This window comes from Pavona decussata, unplaced genomic scaffold (genome assembly GCF_977016875.1).
Source record: "Pavona decussata unplaced genomic scaffold, jaPavDecu1.1 SCAFFOLD_79, whole genome shotgun sequence".
Classification (NCBI taxonomy): domain Eukaryota; kingdom Metazoa; phylum Cnidaria; class Anthozoa; order Scleractinia; family Agariciidae; genus Pavona; species Pavona decussata.
Window position 1 is genome coordinate 1,307 of NW_028145497.1, and position 16,645 is coordinate 17,951.

At 37.9% G+C, this 16,645-nt stretch overlaps 1 protein-coding gene across 1 annotated transcript; it reads right to left on the reverse strand.

Moving 5' to 3' along the window:
• Positions 1–5,938: 5,938 nt before the first annotated feature.
• On the reverse strand, positions 5,939–15,926 carry LOC146476112 (ficolin-2-like). Its single transcript, XM_085114934.1, has 4 exons — positions 15,593–15,926; positions 11,468–11,588; positions 9,984–10,395; positions 5,939–7,115 (listed from the first exon to the last, which is right to left on the reverse strand). The coding sequence occupies exons 1-4, from the start codon at positions 15,896–15,898 to the stop codon at positions 6,881–6,883; spliced, it is 1,074 nt and encodes a 357-aa protein (XP_084971060.1). The 5' UTR covers positions 15,899–15,926; the 3' UTR covers positions 5,939–6,880.
• Positions 15,927–16,645: the final 719 nt, after the last annotated feature.

The following is a 16,645-nucleotide window of genomic DNA, read 5'->3' on the forward strand; positions in this document are numbered from 1 at the left end:
CGTCGACGTTTCTACGTTTAACCTCTGTGTAGCACTCGTTATACTGTCTTAACATATTGAACTTATAGTGTTTTCGGTGCTTGCGCTTCCGTATACTTTTTCTGCTGCCCCTATCGCTGCGTCCGCTCCTGTTTCTGGCTGTGGACCTGGATCAACATCTGCGCCTGCATCTGCGCCAGCTCCTGTATCTGCTGCAGCCTCCTTTTTTTCTTCTTCTTCTTCTTCTTCTTCTTCTTTTTCTTTTTCTTCTTCTTCTTCTTCTTCTTCTTCTTCTTCTTCTTCTTCTTCTTCTTCTTCTTCTTCTTCTTCTTCTTCTTCTTTTTGTTTCCTGATATCATCATCAATGAGTAAAAATGGAGCCCAGTACCTCACGTAAGCGAACTTCTCAGAGTCTCGAAGAGAGGCCACACTTGTGCTTTTGCCATCTACTAGTTGGTGGTAGAAACCTCTCATGAACTCCATGATGGCCACATCATCCATTGCCCAGAATGTTACAAGAATGGAACGTAAACCAGCACCCAGAAAAGACCGTGCAATGCCCACTACTCCCTCGGCTGTAATTCTCCCTCTACCACTATTAGAGCAACTGAGCACAACAAGCCTTGCTTGCAGCCAAATTATAACTGCTTGCAGATCGCTCAACCCTTAAAACCGATCTGGTTTAGTACTTCCGTCGCTTTTGGTTGCATTCTTCCCAATGAGAGGAGTTGTCTTAAGACGTTTTCCTATCATTTCCACCTCTTCTGTGGCATATGGCAGCGGCTTAAAAATTTCACGACTTGCTTTCGTGATGATTTCTTCCGTAAAGGGATCTCCCACGAGCAGCACTCCACTCTTGAGGTGATACCCATATCAGTTGTAAACTTGTAAGAGAGGGAATAACACGGACCCTGGTGTATTCGCTGAGTTACTTTGAATCGTGATCTATGAATGCGGAATAAGGAGCCATGTTTAAGACTCCATCGGGGACAATGATTACTTCATCACCTTGAAGCAAGTCTGCAACGCGTCCAATGACAATATCATACAACAGCTGCAAAGAACTGTGCTCATCCAATGAGAAAATGACTCTTTCAGCATTTTCTAGTAGACGCTGTGAGGTATCCCAATGTATTTCTTTTTGTCTGAAATGAATCTCTTTCCTTTTTCAGAGTACCCAAAGATTGATTGTGTTACCTTCAAACGCTACGAAAACTGTTTGTGTGGGTATGCCAGTCACCATGTCAGATGTCATTTCTTTTTATTCGTTTGGACCAGACGTAGGTACCTCAGTTCATTATCGTGATTTCATAAGATCCACCAAAGCCTCTGCTCGTCCTTGTTCTGCAACTAACTCTCATTGGTCCTTTGAAGCTTAAGCAAAGTTCTCCACAGAGTGGTATATGTATTGTAATAAAATTTACGAAAGTTTATCTTCCACGAATCTTCAGATTGAAGAACAGCTTTCAAATAGTTGTAAGTTTCAAGACTCGATCTAAAATAACCAACCGCTTCATCCAAAGAACCTGTGGAGTCCAAAACACGACCTAGCAAATTATAAGCACCTCCCTCTCCAGCGCGGTCTCCAACCTCTTTGGCGATGCATGTGTTTTCTTTGTAGTATTCTTTGGCTGTGCTTAGGTCTCCGAGGCCAAAGAATATCTTGCCAAGATCTCCGTAGGCCTTTCCTTCTCCAACTTTGTACCCTAATTCTTTGGCAGTTCTGAGGAATTTCTCTTGATACTCTAAAGTTGGAAAAGGGCATAATAAACTATGCGGCATTGTCGCCGACTTCTTGGGAAATACTAAGATCCATCTGGTGGAAGGCCAAGGAATTCTCAAAGTCAACCGGAATCAAAATAGGCATTGCTAAGATTATTGTATGAAGTTCCCTCTCCAGCTCTTTTCGCCAGCTCTTGGGCAATGCGAAAATCACCCTTGAAGTACATCGTGGCTTGCTTAAAATCCCCTACTCAACGATACGCCCTGGCAAGATTACAATAACCAGCCCCTTGTCCGGCTCTGTCACCCACCTCTTTGGTAATGCTTATGATGTTTTTCGTGGTACTCGATCGCTTGCCTGAAATCACCGATACTATGATAAGTGTTGCCTAGATTGCCGTATGAACTGCCTTCTCCAGCCCTGTCCCTCAATTCTTTGGAAATAGAACCCTAAGATGGTGTTCGTGGCATTCCATGGCTTTCTTAAAATCACCTAGTACACTATAAGCTCTACCAAGATTGCTATAGGCCTGTCCTTCGCCCAAGGTGTTTCCCAGTTCTCGGGCGATATTGAGATCTAAGTTGTGGTACTCCAACGCTTTCTTGAAGTCACCAAGACTTTCATAAACATTCCCATGATTGCCGTAAGAGCTTCCTTCTCCAGCCCTGTCCCCTAATTCTATGGCAATTTTTAATTCCTTCTCATGGCACAAGATTGCTTTTGGAAAATTACCAACACAACGATTTGCTCTGCCAAGATTGCAATATGCAGTGCATTCCCTAGCCCTATCTGTTACTTCCTTGGCAATGGATAGATGTTTCTCGTGGTACTCTATGGCTTCCTTAAATATTCCGAGACTTTCACAAGTATTACCGAGATTGCTATAGGCGACGCCCTCTTCAACTTGGTCTCCACTGGCTTTGGCAATGCTAAGATGCTTATTGTGATATATTGCTTCTTTAAAATTACTAAGACTAGAGAAAGCATCACCCAGCTTGCGACAGGCACGCGCTTCATGAGCTTTGTCGCCTAAGTCTCTGACAATGCTAAGATACTGCATGTAGTGATCTATGACCAGTTGCCGAGGTTATCACAGGCATCACCAAGATTCTCATAAGCGCGTTCTTGCTCGACTCTATGACCCATTTCTTTGATATTGTTTGTATTATTTTGTATTAATCGAATTTGGTTCCAGTCACTTCATATACAAGAATGCGAGGAAAAACTTTTCCATCACGTCCACTGATTATCTAAAAGACCAAAACCAAAATGAAACAACCGAAAGTTTAATCGTAGGTATAATTTTTTAATCACTAATTAGACGAGTTTTATTCAATAGAGTAAGAAAATAGTACTTTTTTCAAATTTGGCGTTAGTCTCCTTAATACGAGCTGTCTTCTAATTATTTTTGAGGCAATTTCATGATTAGGCTTCACTATTTTATCGAGTTGAATTAAAGTATGTTCCATCTGTGATCAATTTCGTTAAACAAATTTTTTTCTGTCTTCTAGTATATCTTTTAAAACTTCTTAGGACTTATAACAGGCGAGCAATCTAGTTCGTTGGTACGCTTTTTTTGTTGCATGGTCTAGGTTGCTTACAATATATAACAACCGGTAAACCATTACTAATTTCAAATTAAGAACTTGGGAATTTACAGCAACAAGAACATTGACGGTATGTTCCACTCTTCTAAACTGGGAACCGAATGTTTAAGCGTGGTCCGACGGTATTTGAAAAAGTTGGGCCAACGATGTTAAACCGCTTTCTCATCAACGAGCGTATGCGCCTGAGGTGATCAAATAAGTCCATTTAACCTCAGGAGAGCTTTGGATTAAATTGCGGCGAAAAACGAAAGTTCTCTTTAGGGAAATGTCACATCGAACTTTCGAAAGACCGGAAAATTCATTCCTCAGCGAGGGGCATAGCGGCCCTTTATCTACTTAGGCCAGCTAGCATTTTCCGATAGTAGTTTGGACTTTAAAAACTTACTGCACTTGAAAATTCCTAGGTTTGATTACCAGCCGCTGTTTGGAAAATGAGCCACGTTGGTTGTGGTCATTTCACGTCCTTGTTTTGCAGAGGACGACAGAGCAATGTACCAAAGTTTATAATGCAAGTGCAATGCCAGTGTTTTGATAATTAAAACTATTGTTTTCTGACGTTCTCGCTGGCGTCGTCGTCGTCGCTGCTTCAAAGGTTCCCGTTGTCTTTTGTAAACACTGACCAATCAGAATCCATTATCTGCGCAACTATTTGTAAGTGTTGGTGGATCGTAGAAGGAAGGCTTTTGTCCTACGCGTGAAGGATGAAATGTTAGTCAAAATGGTGGCAGTGTTGTTGACACGTAAGTTAGTTGTCAGTGATCGATTTGGTCTCAGCAATCCACCCAATATACCTCTTCTCCTAGCCCCCTTCCAAAACAATCAAGAACAAACTTAAAGCTTAAATTTGCCTTTTATTTTTAAGCTCTGATCAATAGCAATATTTATCATATAAGTGTTGCCCGTTTAAATCCTTACAATTAGATTATCTGCAAGCTTTGTTTATTTTATCCAAAATCTACAGTCACTATCAATTTTTTGATTAACCTGAAATGTTAGACTCTGACCTGATTTCGTTGTGATCCTGTTTACGATACCTTTCAACAACTGACGAAGATACTGGCACTTCATAGCGCTAAGTTATCTGTGCAGCGGCACCCAACGAGAACATAAAAAGCAGATGCTTGAAATCCTCTCTCCTGTGTTCTAAGATCGTTCAGTTGCGTTTAAATGGCATATTTTTCAATCTACTAAAGTATGATCTGTTTGGATGCTTTAGCTAAAAAATTTAAGTCTCAAAATGTTTTTGGATCCCAAATTTACGAGCTGTTTTTTGGCTTAAAGACAATGTTAGCTGAGCTTATTTCGCATTTTTCACGGAATATTTTTAAATTTTAAATATACGTTTTGTCGAATGACCACTGAGATCGATCTTCCAACGTTTTCTTTAAATTAAATCTCTGAGGCGATAAAGGTCTTCCAAACGGATATCATCCGAAACCAGAAACCGTTCGGCGACCTGTGCACCTGTGTGAATACTGAGTTAATATTTACTTAAGTTTATCAATCGATAATTCCTTTGCTAACTTACAGGTAATAACGTATTACTTAAACTTACAATATTAACTATTTCTATATATTTGCACAACTTGAAATTGTTTAATTGCAAACATACATGTTGACCTCTTCAGAAGACAATGATAAGAAAAATGTCAAATATTTCACTAGCATACTGCACATTTGCTTTGTCTCGAGTGAGATTAAATTTACTGAAGCTGAGTCGAAATTTGAATGCGTTTTAATGATCATAATAGTCAGCGTATTAGCATCAATTAAAGCAATGTATTACTGTTTGGTAAAATGATTGACAAGAAAACATAAATATATACATATAGAGCGGTTTTCATTTGAATGTGGAAAGTAATCTCGTGTTTACTTTCGTTTGGCTTTACTGCGCGATATGATTGAATGGAAAAGTTCGCGCCATTTTCTCAACCAGTGGGAAGCCAAACCAAACCAGTCGTGACTTGCTCGCGCACCTTTTCCCCTGCTTGACGCCGGTTACGTGCATTTGCTTCGAGATCGGATTGGTTCATTGTGTTCCTTATGGCTGTTGTGATTGTTTAGAGGAATTACTTTGGTTTTGGTTTTATGATAGTCAATCGAAAACCGCACTAATATATCAGTACAAAAAAGACCCCAATCCTTTATTTAAACACGATAATGGTTTAAGCATACACATGCTTGTGGGATCGTGTTCTATCTAAAGCTAGCTACTATTAAACAATATATACATATTCCTCAGCTGTGTTTGTTGTGAAAAACTTTTAAAATCGAGCTCTTTGATTAATTAATCTAGTTTTATTTTGGAGAAAATTTTATTTAAGTTATGGTGGTAATGGCTGGATGCTATGTTCCACGACACGGCCCTCTTTATCTGATAGAGCTCTTCGTGTGAAATTTCCATATGAATCTCACCAGCCAACCACCCAATGCTATAAAAATGAAATAGATAATAAGTACACGATGGAAATTCTCGGAAGAAATTTCAGACCTCCCAGCAGCAATGGAACCGAGGACCTATTTATTATTTGTCTGGATACTTTAACCATTGAGTCATAAGCTTGGGGTTAAAAGTCTGCTCACCATATGAATCCCCCATAACTCAGTGGTTAGCGCATCCAGACTAGTTAATGATAACCCTTTATCTTCGACCCCATACCTAGTGCAATAACAACTTACAGAAGCCATAATTAGAAATTAATTCAAGATAAAGCCTGACTACAAAGGGCGTTTATCATTTTTTCTGTTTTTCTTAGAACTTTTAGAGCGTGGAATAACCTCACTAAGGATGAAGTTGAAATAATTCTCTAGAGATTTTTAAATCTAAACTGTTTCATCACTTAGCTGATTAGTTCTTTTTAACTTTGTACTTTTAGAACTGGCGTCGAATAGCCTCACTAGGGATGTAGTCGAAAGTAAATCTCTAGAGATTTTGAAATCTAAACTTTTTGCTGCATTACTTAGCTGATTAATTCTATATAACTTTATAATTTTAGTCTTATTATAGTTGGTGTGATGCCTTATGGATTTTACAGACTAAATAATTTTAGATTATAGTATGTAAAGTCAAAGGCTATACCTGCCAACTCTCACGCCTGCGAGTTAAAAAACTTCGATTTCACCCCAGCTCACGCTTACGGACCAATTTCTCACGCCTGGTTGAAAAATGTGAGCTATTATAACTTCAACTGACACGCTTTCCAAATATATGTAAACTCAAACCAATGCAAGAAAGGAAAATTCCAAGTAAAATGAGTAAATGACGATACTTTCCCCGAAATCTCTGATTTTTGAAGGTCCGTATGAGCATAGTCATTCTCTTGAAAACTTCAGAATTATTCGAAACGTCTTCGGAAATCTTCGGGCGTCTATGGAAGTCTTCGGATATAGTCGTATAGTAGTGTACTGGCACTCCCAGAATAAAAGTCATACGCCTTTGTGTCAGAAAAAGTTGGCAGGTATAAAAGGGTCCCTTAACAGACACATCACCGTCACAACTCAGTCTTTGGAACTCTATTACTAAAACCTTAATGGTTAAAGTGGAACAGCAAAGTTTCCTTGTAAAGATGGACTAATTAAATTTTGGTTTTACTTTCATCTCTGTACGTTTCAATGAGTAACTGAACCCTTTGAAAGTTTTCCAGACCACTCCATCTGCGTTGGATGAAAAGTTTCCTCTGAGATAACGACCATTCAGGTTGGATTCATGACAAAATTTGTACCACCAGTTCCCTCCATGCCTTATAGCACAGCTGCCTCTGGGATCCAGGTCATGGTCGTTATCTGTTGTAGAAAACCGCAAACCACTAAAAAATACAAGCATGTACATGTGATTCTTGTGAATATATCGAATGAGCAGAGGTGGTGAAGTTAGTAACCTTTAGCAACATAGCGTCGCACGCGCTAATGCACAAAGGAAATAAAATACAGTATTGTATGGACAAACAGTTATTTTCCTGGAGTAAATTTATTGACTTAAGAAAGCGTTTGACACTGTTGATCAGCCAGTTTTATTGCGTAACTTAAGTTTGACAATTAGGTTATTCACTGATTTTGGTATCTATCTGGACAAATCCAAACGATATCAATTTGGGTCTAATATTAATAACATCGATAATAAAATGTTTACTGATGATACCAAGATTCACTAAAAAGTAGTTTACACGAGTGTCCTCCTAGCAATCGAAACCTGAACAAACTCTTTGTGGTGTTCCACAGGGTTCTGTCTTGGACCCTAGTTCTTTTGTTTCTTTTAATTTACTCCGCCCAACAGCTCCACAATATTTACCTGCTCAAATATTAAAGAAAATATGACAGATTGTCATCTAATATTTATATCACACAATTAAGAACAAGGTTTTACAAAATTATTTTTCTAGAATTGGAGCTATGATATAAAACATCAAACCCAAATTAATTAAAAACTGAATAAAGTTGTGCTTAAGGTTCAGTTACTTGAGGACACTTGAATTGACACGCTTACTCCGATTTCCAAACTATTTCAATGTTCATGATTTGTAGCGACTTCTTTTTTCAAAGCTACTAGGGTAAATCATATACATATATATGGTTTATTTATTTATTTATATTTATTTATTCATTCATTTTTTATAAAATGTATTTTTTTTCTAGTGTCTCATGTGTCTTTAAAATATATGCTGCATTTCTTTTGCCTTTTCACTGGTCTAGTTTTAAAATAAAGGTAACCATAAAATAAAGATTGATTGATTGATTGATTGATTGATTGATTAATTGATTGGTTGACTGACTGACTGACTGACTGACTGACTGATTGATTGATTGATTGATTGATTGATTGATTGATTGATTGATTGATTGGTTTTATTTAAACAATATTTTATTTCGACATTTGCATCTAAGAGCAAAAAAGTGCTTAACACTGTTAACATTAATTTGAAAACATCACAGTCAAAGAAGAAACAAACAAATCAGAACAAGAAATAGCTAAACGGCTAAAAAAGAAGATAATATATCTAAAACAATACACCTAAAGTACGGTTAAGAAAAACGGTTTGATTGGCAGATCAAAGACTGAACAGAATGAAACAAGATTACATATCAGGAACTCCATTTAGAAGCCAGTAAATTCTTCTCTTGTCAGACGCTGAAAGCCATCTATCTCCCAAACAAGTGTGCAGCGAAAGCAAACAGTAGTTCACGCTGAGCAGCAAAACTCGGGCAAAACAATGATTGATTGATTCAAGCCGGACTTTGTTTGCTAGTGTAAAGTACTTTGAAAAGGCCCACTAATAATAATGGAAACCTACAGTGATAGTCGAGTTTTGTTAAAAGTTAAGCAAATTAAAGCAAAAGCAACCTTTGAACCAAAAAGCATATATTGAGTGTAGCCAAAATATTTTCAGTTCTCTTAATTGGGACGGACAACCATGATGGAAACGAATTTCAACTTCAGTTCGTTTTCCTGTGTGGTAATGCTGCTTTATTCACACTCCTCATTAATCATCTACAGGCATAATTTAGTAAGAGCATTGCACGGTGCTTACGATATTTGTATCTAATTCTTATGATTCTTTTTCTTATCATAGCCCATTTCCACACCTTAAGCTTTAAGGTGACTCGACCCAGTTATTTTTTGGCGGTACCACCCTACTTTGAAGCTCTCTGGTATCCCCGCCTTTACTTTTATCGTAAGTGTAACACATAGAATAAATAACATATAGATCAATCTACAATATAGCAAAAAAAATTTGGCGATCGGAGTAAATGTCACGTGGTTATAGTGCCACGCCCCTTTGAGGTCTGAGTCGAAATTCTGCTGTTGCCGGCTTTTTTTCGCAAAAATCTCTCGGCTACATATAGTGCGCATTAGTGCCTTGCCCTTAACAGAGTTTCAACAAAATCGCAAAGACCCAATCCTGACTTGTAAGGACCCATCTGTAATAAAGATCCCCAAAATAAAGGAATAAATCTCATAGTTTATTAGATATAATCGTGTAAAGTTTGCTTATCATTTTTACATAAATTATGACCTAAATTTGGAAAAACCTAAATTTCTCGAATTGGGTCTTTGCGATTTTGTTGAAACTCTGTCAGCGCAAGGCACTAATGCGCACTATATGAAACTTTTGAATGCAGAGGTCCACACAACGCAGGAATTAAACTTGCTGGTAATTTTGCCGGATCTCACTATATGTAGCCGAGAGATTTTTGCGAAAAAAAGCCGGCAACAGCAGAATTTCGACTCAGACCTCAAAGGGGCGTGGCACTATAACCACGTGACATTTACTCCGATCGCCAAATTTGTTTTGCTATATCTGATTGTAGATTGATCTATATGTTATTTATTCTATGTGTTACACTTACGATAAAAGTGAAGGCGGGGATACAAGAGAGCTTCAAAGTAGGGTTGTACCACCAAAAAATAACTGGGTCGAGTCACCTGAAGGTCAGGTGATTGCACTAAATATCCTCCAAGTTTCACTACCATAAGCTCAATTAAGAAAATAGAAGGACTAGAAGCTAAAAAACACAGCCCAAATAGAATTATTTTTCACTTTTCCACCTTTTACACCGCTTCGTTTCTGTCGCTCTACTAAGGTTATCTGCTACACGTTTGAAAATATTTGCTAACTTTACTGTTTTAGATACTATCTCATAGCATTAATTAATTTAAAGAGAAGTTTGTTTCTTACTTCTGATATGCCATTGAATCACCAGCCGTGCCATTGTATCCTCCAATCAAAAGCCGGTATTTATCTCCTTCGTCTGCAACTTTGAAAGTCGTGTACTCAGCGTATGTGATGTTCCCATCGAAGTCTTCCAAGTCAACCCTCAGAGTGACGTTACCAGCGGCTGTCAAACGATGAAGATTGTCATTTCCAAGCCAAAACTCGCCATTCAGGTTTCCAAATCCGTTCTTGTAGGCCGCCCAATCAAGATAGAAATCAACAGAGCCGTTCAAGCGCCTCTGAAACACGGTCCAACCGCCTCCATCCGTGATCATGTCACACAACACTGAGATCGGTTTGCCGCCATCAGGATTGATTGTGTACACGCCACTGGAGTTTGAGCCATCTTGAAGGAGTTGAGCGCAGCTTTTGGCTTCTGTTAATAAAAAGTAATTTCTTTGTCTATACAGGGAGTACAATCAGATACAACTGTTTAAACAAAGTAGAGCCCGATAAAAACCCGTAGCCATTTGTTAACGTTCTCAAACAGCGTATTGTTTTGATTAGGGGTCCTCCCACGCAAGTACCCCCTGATATTATTGTTGTCAAGCTAATGTAAGGGCGTATTTTCCACTGTAATTTTAGAAGTTGTTGTTCCCCTTCAGTAGTTTTTATAGATATTTTTCAGATTATTTGACATTTCCCAGTTGTTCCAAGTTTAGAGTTAACAGTTGTGCTGTGGACAGATTTGCCCACTTCCTTTACCCTTGGCTTGGGCCTCCTGGAAGATTGAAATCAAGGCAGAAATCATTCTTATTAGTTTCCCTTTCTATCTATTTCCTTAGAACAGTCGTGTTGTTCTTCGTTGTAGGTTTACTTGGCAAAACCAATTCCTATCTTCTGGTAGGGACTATCTGGCCTTGGTTGAATTACAGTCGTAAACATGTTTACAAAACACTAAATAGTAAATCTTGATTAAAGGGATGCTTGTGGAATTGATAGACAATTGCTGTAGAACTGATGTAGAGTAGTCATAGAATAAATGCACAGAAGAACTTGCTTCTTGAAAATAAATAAGACCTACGCGGATTCCTGTTACCTCTCTGCTTAGCTAAGCGAGCCTCCCAATATTATCAAAGTTGAAACAACGTCCTTCTAATCTCTCACCAGCCATAAGGCTGAAATAACTCCCTCAGTTTACTGGTAAGGAAAAGGATGATACTTTGGCTTATACTTAAGGCATAACAAAGGGATAGTGTTTTTATTTTTGGTGTGTGAAAGGTGTGCCATTTCTGTGAAAGTTCATATGTGAAATAGTCGGGGATTGAACCTCAGGGTGGCGCCACCCCAGATCGATCGAACTTTATTTTAATAAATCCCCCGGGGCGTTCTCCCACAGAAAAATTCTGGAGGCACCTCGTTTAACTGGTTCGAGTTCTCCATAATTTAAACCTGCTTTTGTGCTTATTTGTATTGATCACACAGTTGGTTGACGGTTTATTACTTACCACACGGTTTTCCCGCATATCCGTCAACACACTTGCAAAGTGCGCTGCCTTCTTGATAGTCAGGAATGCAAAAGGCTTTGTTACCATATTGCGAGCAAGTTGCGCCATTTTCACAAGAACTCTGATAGAAAAGAAAAATAACTAACCATTATACAATCCTTACGCGTCAGTATTTGCCTCCGTACACGTCATGTGCACGGATTCATTCAGCACTAACTTAGCTCGATTTCATTCAGTGTCTGTGTTTATGCTTGACGACTTCCGGAGCGACGACAATCTGACTTCGGAAACCTGGCAGACTTCCGTGAATATCCGAACATTTCCGAAAAGTTAAAGTTATTTTTTTCCATAACTCCAAGCATTTGCATAAGATGAGATCACTTTATTGTATCAAATGTAGGATATCTCTAACAAAAAGAAACAGTCCCAAAATAATTAACAAGTAATAAAAACATAAAAGCGTTACACCAAGATAATAAATGGTAGGATCGTTGTATAACGCAATTCCTGGAATTTGATTGGCTTAGCGGCCATGGTTTATAAGCCATTATACCATTTCCGAGAAATAGCGACCATTAAATTGTCTTTTGGCTGTTCTTGCAAAACGAAATCAGCAAGATCTTGCAATATTTCTTGACTTTTTTTAATAGAACAATTTTCCACTCGCGCTTGTTGGATATGAGGTGATTATAGCCCACTCGGTGCTACGCACCTGGTTGGCTATCTATCATCTCATATCCAACGCGCGTTCGTGGAATAATTGTTAAACATGCTAAGGCACTTTGGCCTCTCAACGATGTATTTGCCCCTCCTTAAACAAGCGTTAGTTTTCCTGTGTTTCCAAAGTTTTAGGTGACCTTTCGCTAAATAAAACGCTAGTTTAAATCACGATTTAATCCGAATATCTTAGGCAGGTGTCTGATGTTTTCATTTCCAAACAGACAGTCGGCGAAATGAATCATTGGATGCCTCTGTCCTCTGCAAAGGTTGAATCATTATGTTAATTCAATTGCTGTAAACGTATTTATGCTCAATAAATAGTGTTTGCACATTTTGACGTCAACGTCAACATAAGGTGCTTTACGCAAATACACCACCGAAAAAATAAACATGGTACCTGTTGAGTGACATTGGTGTTAAATATACCGGATATCTTTTACAAGTTTTCGTGCTTATGAGCACGGCTTAAGAAACTTGTTTTGAAAATAAAGTATAGTTATAAGTTTTAAAAAAAATTATACGTATAACGGGTTAACTCTAAACTGCAGCTCCCAACGAGAACATTTGAGCACAATGCTTAAAAGTTTTGTGTCCTGTCTTCCCAGATCGTTTTGTGGCTTTTTAAAGAAATATCTGCGTAAGCTAATACAGTTTGATCAGGTTCGAATCATTCAAGTGAAAATTTAAAATTGAAGAAAGTCTCAGGAAATAGCATCATGATCTTATTCCCTGAATTTTATTATTATTATTATTATTATTATTATTATTATTATTATTATTATTATTATTATTAATGAAATAAAAGGAATTAGTTTTCCAGTCACGGTTGCAAAGTTTTGAGCTGACGTTTTGTGTAAGAAAAGTTAAGATTATTTTTCTTTACAGCTAAATCCAAATTTCTGCAGAAGCGATTAAGGCGTTCCGAACAGAGATATTCAACAAGATGAACCGTGCAGTGACCCGGTCTAAACATGTGCAGTGCTGATAAACTGGCGCACCAACTAATAACACATGCAGTTTTTATTCCCGATTTTTATTTTTACTTAAGAGCAAATTATAGATCCGAGCAAATGTGAACACCTAAATATTTTAATTGGAAGGATTTCCAAATATTTCGTCCAAAGTATAATTAGGTTTTATTTTCCACACAGGAATTGAACGGTTTGTAGCTATTTTATGAATTTTTCGTAGAAATTTCCTTAACTATTTTCTTTTATTTTTATTGAATTTGTACTGTTTTAATAACTGTTATTTTAAGAAAGTTATCATAAGCGTTTTAACCACAAGGAAATCTTAATGATCAGGATAACATCGATATAACATTGCTGTGTACTTGTAAGGCAAAATATGGTTACAATAACCCAGAACTTTCGCTGTAATTCTTAGGAATACCCGCATTTCTCTTTATCCAAGCCACTAACAAATTAGAGCAACCCCATTTTCAAAGAAAAAAATCAGGTTGGTTGCAAGATACCGAAATTATAAGATCGCACATACAACTCGATCCTCCACCTATTTGCCATTGTTCAACTGAAGCTGAAGCTGAACAATCCACAAAGTTTTCCATTTGTGATACTTATTAGCTGTAATTACTAGTCAGGCCTTACGATTTTTAGTCTTGGAAATACTGCTGTGATTACACTCTTCTTCTATATATATAAATATTAGAACTTTTTTAAATAAATCCTAACGGATGGAAGGCTAACCAGTTGGCTGTTTACACAGCGTAAATAAATAATTTTATAATTTTACTTTATGATGATTACGCAATTTGCCAAACAACTTTCTTTAACCCGTGCTAAGCACGAAAACTTGTTAAAGATATGCGGTATATTAGGTTTTCTGGTCACGTTCGCGTTCATTTCCTTTCCTTTTTTTCTTTTTTCTTTTCCTTTTTTTTTTTTTTTTGGAATCTTTACCGCGTAACTTAAGCACATCATGCTCCAAAAAAAAAAAAGAAAACGTTTCAGGCTTAAAACATGGGGAAAAAAGGAGAAGAATATTCCATTTTCGTTCAGCCTCGGATGCAAGGTGATCCGTTCTTGTAAAAATTTGTCCACCCTGAATTTAAAGAACCATGGAGAATCTTTCCGATTCTATCCGATTCCTCGACCATTTCGGCAACTAAAATCACTTTTAAGGTCCAGATCGTACGTTTTCTTTTAAAAAGTTGGACCGAAGATAACTAACCCAAGAAAAATTGCGAAACTCGCGGTACTTCAGATTAATGGACACAAGCCAATACGCAGGTGCTCAAGGTGAAAGGACTTCCTCGCCTTGGAAATTCCTGTTTAGTTTAATGAAAAAAAGTGAAGTTTTCTTCCTCAAAATGTCAGCTCAAAATTTCGTAACACAGAAAACTGATTCCATCGTTTCCGAATGGGCAAAATATATCGTAAGCAGTGCAAAATGTGATCCGCCAGCCTTTTTTGAAAAACCAACAACAGTTCGTAAATTCGCTTCCGTTTCATAAAACGTTCCTGCAACTTAAATTTACAGCTGAAGCATTCGGACATATCAAACTGCATTATCTTAGACGATCTGGGAACACAGGGGACAACATTTTTTTTATTATTATGCTTTTAAAAATTTTCTCTGTCAGGAAGCACCTGCATCAGTCCAATAGAGATGATGTGTAACAGGACACCGTGAGAGGAGGTGAAATGAGTTGTTTTCGACGCGAATAAAATTGAGATGTTCAAATTAGTCCGAAAAGAACTTGCCTGTATTCCTACGTAAGTGAAAATTCTCATCCTCTGTGAAATTCACAGCACCAATGAATCGATCAGAGTCAACCATTTCGGAAAATAAAATGACTTTTAATATCCAGATCGTACGTTTTCCTTTAAAACGTTGCAACGAAGATAACTAACCCTAGAAAAATTGCGAAACTCGCGGTACTTCAGATTAATGAACACGGGCCAATAAGCAGGCGCTCAAGGTGGTAGGACTTCCTCGCCTCGGAAATTCCTGTTTAGTTTAAACAAAAAAGTAAAGTTTTCTTCTGAAAATATATCAGCTCAAAATTTTGTAACACTGAAAACTAATTCCGTCGCTTTCGAATGGGCAAAATATGTCGTTAGCTATGCAAAATGTGATCCGCCAGCATTTTTAAAAAACCAACAACAGCTCGTAAATTCGCTTCCGTTTCATAAAACGTTCCTGCAACTTAAATTTACAGCTGAAGCATTTGAACATATCAAACTGCATTATCTTAGACGATCTGGGAACACAGGGGACAACATTATTTTTATTATTACGCTTTTAAAAATTTTCTCTGTCAGGAAGCACCTGCATCAGTCCAATAGAGATGATTTGTAACAGGACACCGTGAGAGGAGGTGAAATGAGTTGTGTTTGATGCGAATAAAATTGCGGTGTTTAAATTAATCCGAAAAGAACTTGCCTGTATTCCTACGTAAGTGAAATTCTCATCCTCTGTGAAATTGACAGCCCCAAAGAATCGATCAGAGTCGCTCAGTTGACAAGTGTTCTTCATTTTCCCAAAGTTGTAAGATCTGCATTTTTCTTCCTCGACGCACGCAAAGCTACAATCGTTTTCTGAATCCACTGCCATTTCTTGAATCACGTTTCCCGTCAACTTTCGCCCATGTAACTCCGCGGCGAAATTCACAGCCTCCAAACCGGGCTCTGAAATACGGCTTGTACCGTATGCTGCCGTCGCAACCAGGAATAACAGCCACAGATGCATGTTCTGAAGGAGGGATTGAGGTTGTGAAGGCAATTTACTGAAACAGCAGATGTTAAGGACGGTGCCTACTTTTGTTACTGCGCATACCATCTGCGCATCTCAATATACTCGGGTTTCCTATTGATGGTTCGACGCCATTTTGACAAGTAGGCAAACAGGCTTGAAATAACAGTGTTTGTATGGAAATCCGTTGTCAAATATTTTTCAGAAAACATCGCTTCGGAAAAATTCATGAATTGAAAACTTTTGGCACAATGAAAAGGATTTTAAGAAAAAAAAATTGGAGGGACGTAGCTGTGCCAAAAAGCGTTCAGTCGTGTTTTGAACTTTCCATACATTTGTCTGTAAAGCGAACCAGCCGTGAACTGCTACTAAAAATAGTTTGCAGGGAAAAAATACAGGGAAATGTGTGGAAGTTCAAAACACGACTGGACGCTTTCTCGCACAGCTACATCCCTTCAATTTTTTTCTTAAAATCCTTTTCCTAATGCCAAAAGTTTTCGATTCATGAATTTTTCAGAAGCGATGTTTTGTGAAAATTATTTGACATCGGATTTCCATACAAACACTGTTATTTCAAGCCTGTTTGCCTACTCGTCAAAATGGCGTCGAAAACCGTGATAAGACCTATACAGGGATATTTTTGCGCTGTTTAAAACAATGCGGAGAAAGGAGAACTTAGCAAGTGAGCTTGATATTTAGAAAGAAAATTGGGGGTAACCACTCATTTTTCAGAGATAATAAAGC